The 14,883-nt window shown below is 40.8% G+C and overlaps 2 protein-coding genes across 2 annotated transcripts in view; both read left to right on the top strand.

Moving 5' to 3' along the window:
* The window catches only part of LOC107690563 (F-actin-capping protein subunit beta-like), a 13,729-nt gene extending 6,711 nt beyond the window's left edge, over positions 1-7,018 (top strand). The window contains exons 3-7 of the mRNA XM_016488932.1: positions 462-583; positions 1,552-1,665; positions 1,745-2,105; positions 2,576-2,589; positions 6,295-7,018. Coding sequence (XP_016344418.1) covers positions 462-583; positions 1,552-1,665; positions 1,745-2,105; positions 2,576-2,589; positions 6,295-6,388 — 705 coding nt within the window. The 3' untranslated portion in view covers positions 6,389-7,018. The remainder of the gene's footprint in view (positions 1-461; positions 584-1,551; positions 1,666-1,744; positions 2,106-2,575; positions 2,590-6,294) is intronic.
* A 3,349-nt stretch (positions 7,019-10,367) lies between these two features.
* LOC107690562 (cadherin EGF LAG seven-pass G-type receptor 2-like) overlaps positions 10,368-14,883 on the top strand; it is a 52,073-nt gene continuing 47,557 nt past the window's right edge. Inside the window, exon 1 of the mRNA XM_016488931.1 lies at positions 10,368-13,881. Within this exon, the coding sequence (XP_016344417.1) occupies positions 10,368-13,881 (3,514 nt within the window). The remainder of the gene's footprint in view (positions 13,882-14,883) is intronic.

Genomic DNA, 14,883 nt, shown 5'->3' with positions numbered 1-14,883 from the left:
CTGCTCCATCTGAAAGCACGTGATGATGATTTACTGCTGATTACAGAACCGGCTTTACTAACAAAATGCGCATGTGAGAGTGTGTGTGTGTGGGTGTGGGTGTGTATCTCTGTGTGAGTGTGAGTGTGTGTGTACTGGTTTATATATCCTGGTGGGGACTTAAACCTGACTACACACAGACGTGTGTGTGTGTGTGTGTGGGTGAGTGTGTGTGTGTGTGTGTGTGTGTGTGTGAGTGTGTGGAAGAGTGCGTGTGGAAGAGTGTGTGTGTGTGTGTGGTTGTTAGCTGTTATTAGCGTGTGTGTCAGTCTCGCAGCGGGAGCGAGTGGCCCGTGTGTTCGGTCAGATGTGTCACGGGGTTTACGGGAGCAAGCGACTGTGTGATGGTTCAGTAATGAGTGTCTGACAGGAATTCACTTCCTCTAATGGTGTGTGTGTGTGTGTGTGTGTGTGTGTGTCAGGTGCCCAGTCTGTGTGAAGACCTGCTGTCGTCGGTGGATCAGCCACTGAAGATCGCGCGTGATAAAGTGGTGGGCAAAGACTATCTGCTGTGTGACTACAACCGTGATGGAGACTCCTACAGGTACATTACAGAATGAGATACTTCCACTGCTGGTCACGCTGCTCTTTTACATGCAGATAATTGCCTTTGTTTGCCAAAAGTAAATCCAGAAAACTTAAAAAACAGAATTTGTAAGAAAATTATGTATTATTGTAAAATAAAATTTTATATAAATGATTAATTTGTTAAAGATTTATTTATATTTTTAATATGTGAATAATTAGTAAAGATTCAATTGATTAGACATTTTGATTATTAATTAATATTATTCATTGAGCTGTAAAAATTAGTTTTAAAAAAAGTTGTTAAATTGTGTAAGTTTCATGCTTCTAGATTACTGAAATTTTAATCTAACATTAAAATAGAATTCAGAAATAATTAAGATGTAAAACACAGAATTTGAGAAAAAATCAAATGGATTTTTATAGGGCCCTTTTAATTTACATTTTATTATTAAATTGCATAAGTGCCATTGTTTCAGTTAATTAGACATGCTTTTTGATTAATAAAATTGAATTACGCTATTAAAATAGAGTCCAGGAATATATTCAGAGGAAAACAAAATTGAAACATGTAAAAAAATAAAACGTAAATTAGGAAATATTAATAAGTCTGAATCTAGAAAAATTAAAACAGAAAATTAGAATTTGGGGAAAATTAAATGCAAATTGGGAAAATAATGAAATAGGCCCTAAAAATTTAATTAATAAATTGTTGTTAAATTGCATAGGTTTTATGATTTGTTATTTAGACATGATTTCTAAAATATAATTTAGGCATTAAAACATAACCCAGTAAAGTTCAAACAGAAAAGCAGAATTTGGTAAAGAATGAAGTTGTGGTTGCAACAAAGTGGTTGCCAAGCAACAGACAAACGTAAACAAAGGTGTATGTTACTTTGTAGAGTCATTTACAACAGCTTCGAATGCGGCTCAGCCAATCAGAATCAAGCACCGGAACTATCCGCTTTGTGTGATTGTTTCTGTCAGATCTCCCTGGAGTAATAAATACGAGCCTCCGATCGATGACGGCGCCATGCCCTCGGCTCGTTTGCGCAAGCTGGAGGTGGAGGCTAACAACGCCTTCGATCAGTACAGAGACCTGTGAGTACACACCCACGACACGCCCCCCTGCGCTCTGATTGGCCAGCAGCCGTGATTGACGCTCCGCTCGCTCTCGCAGGTATTTCGAGGGCGGGGTTTCCTCCGTCTACCTGTGGGATCTGGATCACGGATTCGCCGGAGTCATCCTCATCAAGAAAGCTGGAGACGGCTCCAAGAAGATCAAGGGATGCTGGGACTCCATCCACGTGGTGGAGGTGCAGGTGAGAGCTCAACCTTTCTTACAGCTCCACCAATTATACAAGAAGCCATTCACATTCATAACAACATTAGATTTATGGGTAGTGAGTTTTTTGCTTTATTACATTCATTTTATTTATTTTTTGTATGGTATTTTAGAAACATATTGTAAGTTTCAAAAAGTTTGGAAAACGTCTCAGAGTCTCTTCTGCTCACCAAGGCTGCATTTATTTGATCAAAAATACAGGGAAAAAAAATCTATTTTGTGAAATATTTTTAGCTATATAGAATATCTGAAAATGACTGAAATTTTTGAGGATTTTTGTTGTTGTTTATTGCTAGTTAATGACAATGTAAACTGTTTTTACGTCCCGAATTTTGGTATCATGGTTTCAAAAAACGTAAAGAATATATAAGATTATTTAAATATAAAACAGCTCATATAATATGCAGTGTGACCACTTGTTGACTATATTATTGTCAGAAATATTTTATAGTTTATTCAAATTAACAAATAATCAGATTTATTCAAAAAAAAAAATAGTGTTTTCTTAATTATGTTTTTTAACATTTCGTTTTATAAATTTCATTTTTTTATAATTACTATAGTTTTTCCTTTACGTTTTGCCTGTTTTTTTTGTTTTGTTTTGTTTTGTTAATTTCTGATCATTATTGTTTGTAAGTAACAATTTAAACTCTTCCTTTGTTCCAGGTTTTGGTAAAATGGTTTCAAAAATTTTAAACCAGATGAAATAAAATTGCTCATATAATTAGTTTCACCACCTGAGGGTGACTATATTATTACGATATATTATTAAACTAAATATAATTTATTTATTCAAATTAATAAAATAATGAATTTTGTGGAATAAAGGTTTAACTAACTTTAATATTGTCATTGTCTTTTTTTTTTTATTTTTTTTTTTTAGTTTTTTGTTTATTTCTAGTAAATAACACACACGTTATATGCAGTTTCAATGCCCCGCATATTAATAGCGGCTCCCTGATGCCCGCATTTTATATACAGTATAATTACCCAACGATATAACTGCGAGAGAAAGTACTGAAATATATATTTTCCCTGTGTTTCCTTCATGCTGTGTGAGCTACTGAAATGAGCAGCACTGCGAAACAGCCAATCAGAGCAGAGCTCAACATTATTATTCATGAGACTACCAAATAAGGTAAAAACAGACCATTTCATTCTAGAGACAAATCCTAGGGTTATAAATGGACATGTAAAACCGTTTCTGGAGATTTTTTTCCCTTAACTAAGCCACATACCTTCTATGTAGATATCGGAGAACAATTTAAAATATTGTATCAATGCATTCTATGGCACCTTTAATATTTTCCTCAAAACAATAGTCCCCCTAATGTTCTAGATATGATTATGGCCTTGTTTGGTATAAATAAAAAAGTTAGTTGAAAAAATCACCAGTGTAGAAACAATGATACAGTGAAAGAGAACAAAGAGGTTTTTTTATTATTATTATTCAATAAAGAAAAAAAAGTTTCTTTTGTTGTGAAAGTGCATGATATTGTAGGCTGCCCGTGAAAGCTTTTTTTTTTTCCAGTGTACATATAACAGCCTATAGTTAATATAGCAAAGCATCGCAACAACACGTCAACACACCGGTTTTCAATGGCTATGCGCAACAACCGATTCATGAGTGAATGATTCTTTGAATGAACTGACTCGCAAACCAGTCTCAGACTCACTGATTCAGATTCCATCTGCTGAATCACTGAGCTGGTCAACACTTATTGATTCACTCATATCTGAACTCAAAATGAACCATGAAATCTTACAGTATTTCAGACTTTTTTTTTTTTTTAAGTTTGAATCCATGTCATTACTTGTTTACTAATTCAATTCTGAGTTCTTGGTTCTCAGAATGAATCAAGAACTCCTACAGTTGTACTTGAGATTTGAATCAGTGTCGTTGCACATTTACTGATTCATGCTTTAAATTACATTGGGAATCATCGATTCACATTTTCTTAAACATTATATTTTTTTTAGTACCGACTTGGTACCGAAATACCGGGCCTTTTGACAACACTAATATATATATATATTTTAAAAATTATATTAAATATATTTATTTTCTATATTTAAAGTGCACCCTAAATATTTGTCATGATTGCAAAATTCGTAAACCACAAGATGAACGTAATATAAATTAGCTAAAAACATTTAGACCTCCTGAGGTTGACAACGTATGTTTTCTGAAGACTTTATTTTATTTTAATATACATTTTTTTACATTTATTTATTTTTTGGTTTGTTTGTTTGATTTATTTTTGATTGTGTTTTTTTATTTAATTTAATATTTTATTTATTTTAGACTATTTGAGATGCTGTTGTTTATTTCAGTAATTCAGTGAACTGATTCAAACAGTAACTTCTGAGTTTGTGAGTCATCTTGAATGAATCATTCTCATCAGTGAATCAGACTACACCGCTTGTGTTGTTTATTGCGCACAGCCAGCGAAAAATACTGTGTAGACTGATGTGTTTTCCTTCTATGAATCAGAATATTTACATTTTTACCCAGCTTCCATGTTTCTCATTTGAATGTCCAATACAGTGATGTTTTTTAAGTCACTTATGTTAACAAATATACTTATTCATATTTTAGTATTTTTGTTTCATTGTATATACAGATTCAGATTCATTACATATTCAGATTCATTACCGATTCATTTCAGATTCAGATTCATTACCGATTCAGATTCATTACAGATTCAGATTCATTACAGATTCAGATTCATTACAGATTCAGATTCATTACAGATTCAGATTCATTACAGATTCAGATTCATTACAGATTCAGATTCATTACAGATTCAGATTCATTACAGATTCAGATTCATTACAGATTCAGATTCATTACCGATTCAGAATTATTACCGATTCAGATTCATTACCGATTTAGATTAATTTCAGATTCAGATTCATTACCAATTCAGAATTATTACCGATTCAGGTTCATTACCGATTCAGAATTATTACAGATTCAGAACCGATTCAGATTCAGAATTATTACCGATTCATATTCATTACCGATTCCGATTCATTACCGATTCCGATTCATTACCGATTCAGAATTATTACCGATTCAGATTCATTTTAGATTCAGATTCATTTCAGATTCATTTAGTTCCTTGTTGATTCCCATCATTCCTAGTGTTCTCCCTGCTTTCGTTCTGCTGAGGTTTCCTCATATTTTCACCGTCTGTCTGTCTCTTCACTCTTCTGTCTGTGGTTCTCGGGCTCCAGATCTATCGAGTCTCTCCCTGATAATCAAAAGTACCGTCAGCTGCAGCAGGAGCTCTCTCAGGTTCTGACCCAGCGTCAGATCTACATTGACTAGGGTCAGCTGTTTGTGCGTGTTTGCCTGCAGTGACCTCCTTAACAGACACACTAACTGCATGCAGGTGCATTCTGGGTACAGCTCATCAATATTAATGAGTGTTCATAAACCTCCAGTGTGGTTTAAACTGTAGTTTAATACAGTGTTCATGAGGTCGATACGTTTTTATTGCACAGTTGTTTTTTCTCAGGGTGTACATGGGTTCTTAAAAAGTCTTACATTTGGTTTAATCAAATTTAAGGCCATAAAAGGTCTTAAATACCTTAATAAAAGTCTTAATTATTATTAAGGACCATAGTGTTTGTTATAGTTTTTATATTGTAATATGTTGTAGATGGTTATAAGATGCATATTTTACGCCTTTCGTCTTTTTGAATGAGCAGCTGAACTATTAAGACATAAACATTTCAAAATAAGAGTCCCGGTGTATTTCAGGCTTGTTTATGATTAAAATCCCTCATTATGCATATAATAGTTTTGTTTTTGGTTATTGTTGGTATTTTGGTTCCCATATGCCTCTCATCTGTTTGAATGAGCAGCTGAAATAGTAAAGTGTATACATTTCAAAATAAAAGTCCCCGAGTATCTCAAGCTTGTTTAGGATTAAAAGTCCTTCATTGTGCATAGAATCTTTTCATTCTGGTTATTATTGGTATTTTGGTCACACAATAAACAGTATGAGATTTAAACCATTTAAATTTCTTTGAACTCCTCGTATCAGCAAAACCCAATAACGATGGAGCTCTACTTTCTGTGTATTGATTTTAATACATATGTCTTGGGTATTTTACAGTTTTGCAGTTGTAAGTGTGCCTGTTTAATGAAGTAAAAGAACCTGAGATTCCGGATTTATTTTGAGATTTAATGGTTTTGTTCTGTAACAGCATGTGGTGTTAATTTTATTTGATTTAGTTTGATTCAAATTAAGGTCTTTAGTTTGATTTTAAAACTCTCCAGAAACCCTGTTCTCTGGGCGATGGCGAATAAAAGTGTGCGACGTTTTGAAACCTGTCTCACTCTCTCTTCCCTCGGTTTTTTTCGTGTTTTTCAGGAGCGTTCAGACGCTGGCGGATAAATCGAAGCAGGAGGCTCTGAAGAACGACCTGATGCAAGTGCTTAGCCAACGCAGCAAACAGCAAAGCTAGAGACGATCACCTGCCCGTCTCTCTCTCCGTCTGTCTGTCTCACTCTCTGTCTCTCCACCTCACAGCTGTCTGTCTCCATCTGCGCAAAACAAATGAAAAAGGAGAAAAGGCTACGCTTTTTGTTTTTGTATTTCAGCTCGCGTTTCACTGCACCCGTCTCTCTCTCTCTGGTCTGTAATCATGTAGTATTAAGATGGCGTCTGATTGGCTCTCGGTGACATCATCGCAGCGGGGGGGCGGAGCTTTTCTCCCGCCATCAGAAGAACACGTTTTCTCGTAGTCTCACCCGTCACATACGTGCGTCAGGAATAAACGAGGAGCGGGTGATTATATTAATATATATAAATATACACACGTGTATGTATTATGAGCATTATCTTGCTGTTAATATTAAACTTTCTGCTTGAGTCCACACAGATGAGTGTGTATATGCGTGAGTGTGTTTGTGTCATTAAGCCACAAACATATTCCTCTCTCTGTCCATTCGGGAGCGTCAGACAGTTTCGTTGTTTTCTTTGGGGTGGATTATTTGTCAAGTTAATTTTTTTCTTTTGGTCTTTTTTTTTTTTTGTAAAGCTTACAGTTTATGTTAAATTAGGGCCTCCAGCAACAATAAAAAGAGGAAAAACTATCCGTGTGCTTTGTGTTTGTTTAAAAAGCTTTCAGGTCATTGAACGGCTCTTATCCACTTTATTTTGTGACGCGAAGTATGCAGTTTCCTACATTGCTGCGCTTCATGCCTCTGGTATCACAATCACTGTCTTCTCACGTAATCAGTTACACGCTAATCAATATTTCATTAACGTTTATTCATTTGCTAAGTAGCCATGTCATTATCACAAATTATACACTTATCTCAACTGCTCTGCTGATTTAATCTTACTGGAATGAATGATCATGTAAGTCTTTTTGTGGTTGTTGAGGGGAGATTTACAGATTCAGTCATCTAGACATGTACAGTGAGATCTTTATATATCTTTGTTATGTAGGATGGCGACGCGTTCACACGCTGCGGCTTCTCTCTCTCCCGACAGAAAGGTGTTTTCGTGTTTTTTGTCTTGTGAATCGCAGTGTTTTTGTACGTATTCGTCGCGTCTATAGTATCCATGTCATTATCACAAATTATACACTTATCTCAACTGCTCTGCTGATTTAATCTTACTGGAATGAATGATCATGTAAGTCTTTTTGTGGTTGTTGAGGGGAGATTTACAGATTCAGTCATCTAGACATGTACAGTGAGACATCTTTATATATCTTTGTTATGTAGGATGGCGACGCGTTCACACGCTGCGGCTTCTCTCTCTCTCGACAGAAAGGTGTTTTCGTGTTTTTTGTCTTGTGAATCGCAGTGTTTTTGTACGTATTCGTCGCGTCTATCTGTCTCTAAGCGCGCATACAGTCGTGAGTTTCTGCTCGATGTCGGCAATTTCAATTCTCTGTGTGTATGTGCTGTACATGTGGAAGAATTGACAATAAAGCAGACTTGAGACTTGAGATATACAGGGAAGATTGATCGTGGCTTATTATTGATGGAATTAGAAAGATATGGTGTAAGAGGGCTAGCTTATTCATGGTTAAAAAGTTATCTTGAGGATAGATATCAATCTGTTCGCATAAAACATGATTTATTGAAAGTTACTTGTGGTGTACCGCAGGGTTCAGTGTTAGGCCCTAAATGGTTTGTACTGTATATAAATGATATTTGTAATGTGTCTATCCCAGATAGCACATGTACGTCTGCAAGAGGTCTGTTAAAGATCTGGAAAGCTTCTGCTGTGTACAAACATCTGATAGACATCTCTAAGATGTCAGTTTTACATCATAAACATCTTAAAGACATCTTCTAAACATCTATTTGACATCTGATAGGAAACGTCCAATAGACGTATTGCAGATGAGCAAACACTAAAAAATATGTCTTGCAGATGTAATGCAGACGTCAAATAGACGTCTCTGTGATGTACGTGGGCTATCAGAGAAAGTATTGAAAGTTGTATTTGTTGCTGACACAAATTTAGATTGTTCTGTAAAACATTTGGAACGGCTTCTAAATTAACATTTTAAAGAAATCGTTTGATGCTAACAGGTAATTGAATTTTAGCAAAAAGTATAATTTTTCATAATCGACAAACTTAATAGTGAAAAAAAATAGGATTAAACATGAACAAATTGAATATGTAAGTAAAATGTTGGGTGTATTGATCAATTGTTAATTAATAATGTTGAAATCAACTCTAGTATTACATAAAACTAAAAATATATTGAACTTAATTAAATATTTTGTATCATTCTCTTATATGTTAATTATTGTGTGGTAGTATGATGAAACTTATAACAGAAATGAACAGAAATCCCGATTGTATCAATTTAGTTATAACAAGCCAACCAATAAATTGTTGTAATAATGTCTGTGGTTTAAGTTAATTCATAGACTCTCTAGTAGTGTTCGTTGTTATTATTTCTTGATTATTTTCTGCTAATTACTCTTAATATTTCTTTTGACGACTTTGGCTATTTTTATCCTCTTAGAAAAAGCGTGCGAGTTGCCGGGCAGATTAGAACATTTGACAAAATAATTGAAACCTTTACGATACGTGAAGTATTAATCAGTATTACTAAACGGTCCTGTTAAATGGTTTTACACCATAAATCATATCCAGTAGCGTTAGTCAGTAATTAACAGCAAGGGTGTAGTAGGTTTGTGGCTGATATTGGTGAACATAGCGTCTCTACTAAACTCAACAGTACTGTAAAGGTTCAGTAGATCATTTACTGGGAAACGTGTTTAATTGTTTATAGGGTGGTGAATGTTGTTCCTCTTCATTGGACAGAGCAGCTCCCTCTAGCGGTGACCAAATACAAGCGCACTTCACAAGTTCATTCAAATACTTCAGATCGACCTGTTTCACAGCGGTGTGTGAATATAAAAGCATTCGAATGTAAATGTTATGTACCACCGAAAAACACTCATTTAGAATTGAAATCCCTGCTTTCTGAGGTAAGACATATGCGCTGACGCGCTCCGGACAGCAGGAGGCGCCAAAACAACACAAACACTTCTGGAGTTTATCAATGTAGAAACGAGTATTTTGTTTACATAGCTAAGCAGAACAAACAACTCAACCAACCTATGAAATCACACACGAGGGTCATTGTAATTATTGTTTGGAGATTTAGCAGTGCCAGGCATATTTTGGATTCCTTTCAGGAAAACAGGAGGCAGCACTGTTGTGAAATTACATATATCTCTTAATATATAGACTCTATTTGACGTCTACAAGACCTATTTTTTAGAGTGTTTGCTCATCTGCTATACATCTAAAGGACGTTTCCTATCAGATGTCAAATAGACGTTTAGAAGATGTCTTTAAGATGTAAAACTGACATCTTGGAGACGTCTATCAGATGTTTGTTCACAGCAGATGCTTTCCAGATCTTTACCAGACGCACCTGTGATATCTGGGTAGTATATGTAACTTGAAAGCGCTGTGTATTTGTAATTCTATTAACAATAGCACACATCCAGCAAACACAGAGCATCCCTTCCTGCTTGGGAACCCAATTAGAACGTTCTCTCCAGGATAACCGAAAACTAACGTTCCCAGAACGTTCTGAGAACCAAAAATGAGTCTTTATCACAGCTCTCCTCTCAGTAAAATGAGCTGATGTTCCTCTCCAGAGCAGATATTTCATCTGAAAGTGTAGCACTGGCCGGGGGTTTTGGGGCAGTTGCAGCTGCCCTTTTAAGATCTGCCCCCACTGCGTCCACAGGACACCCCCACCTCCCCCTCTCTCCCCCGGCGCTGTGAATCAGGTTTATGTTAATGACCCCCCTCCCCAGACTCGATCCGCTTCACTGGAGGTGTGTGTGAGTGTGTGAGTAGTGCGTGGATCAGCATGGAGACTCCACACGCCAACTCTGAGGGGAAAAGCTGGATCTAATTCATTGGCCGTGGAGGAGCAGCACCGAGGAGCGATGAAGCGGGATTTGTTGCTCTTTGTTTTCGGGTGGTTCAAACTCCCGTGGCTCCTGGATTGTTTGGTTGTTCATGTGAGTGAGGATGCGGGACTGGGCACCGCGATCGCCGGTCTGGAGGGAAGCTCCGCTTGCGCGCTGGAGCAGCTCATCCTGCCGCGCTTCGCGGAGAGTTTCCTGCGCCCGGACGCGGGTGTGCTGACCCTCTCGGGCGCTTTGAACTGCGACGCGGTTCTTTTGAACCCGTTTAGTGTGTACGCGGTCGTGGACTGTGCTGATAACGCGTCGGGTTTCAGACACCTTGTAACCAGCCAGTATGACGTGCACGTTCACGGGGAGAACTGCGCGAGGGTACGCAAACGGGAAGAAAAACTGGATGTGGAGATTATAAGTTTGATAGACACTTCTGAGTGCCTTGAGGCGGACACTGCTGTTTTCCGGGTGTTTGATGTGTTACCGGGCAACCCGACGCGCTGTAATGTAACCGGGACTTCAGCGCTTTATATCTCCAACGGGCTGCTGTTTACTTCTGCTCCGCTGTGTTTCACTCGCGACTCATTGCTGGAGTTTCAACTGCGCTGCGTGGGACGCGAAAGAAGCGCACGTTCTGGTCTCGCGCATGCGCAGTGGCGCGTGGGCCGCGGCCCGTTCACGCAAACACACCTGAGGAAGTTACTGCAGCGGGCCGGGGGTTCGAACTCGGGTCTGCTGAGCAGGAGGAAGAGGAATGTCAACAATAACCCTCAGTTTCAACCTCCCATGTATCAGGTGTCCGTTCCAGAGAATCAACCAGCTTGGACTTTTGTTGTTGTTTTAAAAGCAGTTGACCCGGATGAGGGTGAAGCTGGTAGGCTGGAATATTTCTTAGAGGCATTGTTTGATAGTCGTTCCAACAATCTCTTCGCCGTCGACCCATCAAGCGGAGTCGTTTCCACCGTGGAGATACTAGACAGAGAAACAAAGGACACGCATGTGTTCAGGGTCACGGCGGTTGATCGTGGAATGCCACGACGTACAGCCATGGCCACTCTTACCGTAACAGTCAGCGATACAAACGATCACGACCCCGTATTTGAGCAGCAGGACTATAAAGAGAGCGTGAGAGAAAATCTGGAGATTGGTTACGAGGTTCTAACTGTGCGCGCCACTGATGGCGATGCTCCCGTTAACGGAAACATCCTTTATCATTTGCTGAACAACAACAACGGGACTAACGATGTTTTTGAGATCGATTCCCGGTCTGGCGTTATTCGTACACGAGGACTGGTTGACCGCGAAACGGTCGAATCCTATGTGCTTCTAGTCGAAGCCAACGACCAAGGACAGGGTCCCGGCCCCCGAAGTGCGACGGCGACCGTCCACATCGTCGTGGAGGACGATAACGACAACGCGCCGCAGTTCAGCGAGAAACGCTACATCGTACAGGTTCCCGAAGACTTGACGCCCAACACCGAAATCTTGCAGGTGACGGCGACAGACCAGGACCGCGGGAATAACGCCATGGTCCATTTCAGCATCATGAGTGGCAACACAAGGGGCCAGTTTTACATCGACGCCCAAACAGGAAAATTAGATTTGGTGAGCCAGCTGGATTACGAGATAAATAAGGAGTACACACTTCGCATTCGAGCGCAAGATGGCGGACGCCCGCCGCTCTCCAACATCAGCGGCCTTGTCACAGTGCAAGTACTGGACGTTAACGACAACGCTCCGATATTCGTAAGCACTCCATTCCAAGCTACAGTGCTGGAGAACGTTCCAGTTGGATATTCCGTCATTCATATTCAAGCCGTAGACGCCGATGCGGGAGATAATTCCCGTTTGGAATATCGTCTCACAGAGACCACACCCAACTTCCCGTTCACCATCAACAACAGCACCGGCTGGATCGTTGTAGCATCGGAACTGGACAGAGAAAGCGTGGACTTCTATAGCTTCGGAGTGGAGGCGCGAGACCACGGAATGCCAGCCATGTCCTCGTCCGCTAGCATCAGCATGACTATTCTAGACGTCAACGACAACAACCCTGAGTTCACGCAAAAGGCCTACTACATGCGCCTAAACGAGGACGCAGCTGTAGGAACGAGCGTCATCACCGTGTCCGCCGTCGATCAGGATATTAACAGCGTTGTTACGTATCAGATCTCGAGTGGGAATACAAGAAACCGATTTTCCATCACCAGCCAGAGCGGCGGAGGCCTGATAACCCTCGCTCTACCGTTGGACTATAAGCTGGAAAGACAGTACGTCCTCACCGTCACGGCATCTGACGGGACACGTTTTGACACGGCTAAGGTTTACGTCAACGTCACGGATGCCAACACGCACAGGCCGGTTTTCCAGAGCTCGCATTACACGGTCAACATCAACGAAGACCGGCCTGTTGGCACGATCGTAGTGATGATTAGCGCGACGGACGAGGACACGGGCGAGAATGCTCGAATCACATACTTCATGGACGACAGCATCCCGCAGTTTAACATCGATTTGGACAGCGGTGCAGTGACCACGCAAATGGAGCTGGACTACGAAGATCAAGTTTCCTACACGCTCGCAATTACAGCTCGAGACAACGGCATCCCGCAGAAATCCGACACCACTTACTTGGAGATCCTGGTGAACGACGTGAACGACAACTCGCCCGTGTTCCTTCGCGACCGCTACTTGGGCTCAGTCATGGAGGACATTCCCACGTTCACCAGCGTCCTGCAGGTGTCCGCGACCGACCGAGACTCGGGCCTCAACGGACGCGTCTTCTACACGTTCCAAGGCGGAGAAGACGGAGACGGAGACTTCATCATCGAGTCCACTTCTGGTATCGTACGAACCCTGCGACGTCTTGACCGAGAAAACACGCCCGTTTATAACCTCCAGGCCTTCGCGGTGGATAAAGGTGTTCCGCCGCTCAAGACGCCGGTTGATATTCAGGTGACCGTTTTAGACGTAAATGACAACCCGCCTGTGTTCGAGAAAGATGAGTTTGATATATTCGTGGAGGAGAACAGTCCCATCGGGCTCGTGGTGGCCCACATATCTGCGTCAGACCCAGATGAAGGCAGCAACGCTCAAATCATGTACCAGATCGTCGAAGGCAACATCCCTGAGGTCTTCCAACTGGACATCTTCTCCGGCGAGCTCACCGCTCTGACCGACCTCGACTACGAGACGCGTTTGGAGTATATCATCGTAGTTCAAGCCACGTCTGCGCCGCTGGTCAGCAGAGCCACGGTCCACATCAAACTCATCGACAAGAACGACAACGTCCCCGTCCTCAAGAACTTCCAGATTATATTTAACAACTACGTAACCGACAAGACCAACAGCTTCCCGTCGGGTGTGATTGGCCGGATCCCGGCTCACGACCCGGACATCTCCGATCAGCTCCACTACAGCTTCCAGGCTGGAAACGAGCTGAATTTGGTGCTTCTGAACCAGAGCACCGGAGAGATCCGACTCAGCCGAGCCCTGGACAGCAACAGACCGCTGGAGGCATCCATGAAGATCTCCGTCTCGGGTAAGAACCTGTTTCGGCTCTTTCAATGTGCTTGTTTAGCGGTTTTGTAGGACTGAGCACTTGCGTGACATCTGTGCATTTGTAGGTCGACGGTGATGTATAATACATGACCTTTGCTCCGAGGTGCAGTGGCTCGGTATTAATAAGTGAGCGAGTGAATGCGCTGAGGGACACGGATGTTGGTTTAGCAGATCTGTCTCCATTTCCTTCAGGTTATTTGACATTGAAGCAGTCATGAATGTACAGTGGTCTGTCTTCACGTGATTGCGTGACTGTGGCCTGATGGACGGCCGCCGGAGAAACACGCTCGGCTGCATTCATGATTTTAGTTCGTTCTGACAGAAAAGATGCATTACAGGCCAATTAATATGAGACAAAACTGCAGGAATAGGTCTGTTTTGTAGAGTTTTAATGGTGCTGACAGAAATGTTCACTCAGTCAGTGATGTTTAAACATGTTCAGATCTAGTTTTACTCTGTATTTTAAAGGGTTCAATAGAAAGGATGCTTTGTATTTCATTTGTTTTGCCAACATTTACATATTAAAAAAAATATATATATATGTATATATATGTGTGTGTGTAAGATGTAAGACATCAAAAACTGGTGCAGTGGATCCACTGGCCCTCTGAGGCCCCAGGCATCAGGACATCCTTATTGTTGAGCCCTGCTTTACATGCAGTTCAGCGCTTCAACTGTTCTTTGTGTCTGTGAGGGTCAAAGGTCAGATGGCCAGCGCAGATCATCTTAGCATAGCTGTAAGAGTGGTTAGCGGCCGTTAGCCCAGCGCCATGACTTGTTTTTCTAGCACTGAGCCCCGAGAGCGTCTTTAATGAAAGAGGAAGAGCCTCTAGTGACATATGAGCGTGTGTGCGATTATAGATCGATTCATACGTGTGTAACAGCTGCTGCTGCGTCTCAGCCAATCAGAGAGCAGCACTCAGCGCTCGCATCACACCTGCTGAGAGAGAGATAAAATACTGCTGAAGAGGAGTGTGTCGCA

This window comes from Sinocyclocheilus anshuiensis, unplaced genomic scaffold (assembly GCF_001515605.1).
Source record: "Sinocyclocheilus anshuiensis isolate Anshui unplaced genomic scaffold, SAMN03320099.WGS_v1.1 scaffold1849, whole genome shotgun sequence".
Lineage (NCBI taxonomy): Eukaryota > Metazoa > Chordata > Actinopteri > Cypriniformes > Cyprinidae > Sinocyclocheilus > Sinocyclocheilus anshuiensis.
This window is presented reverse-complemented; position numbering and strand designations above follow the sequence as displayed.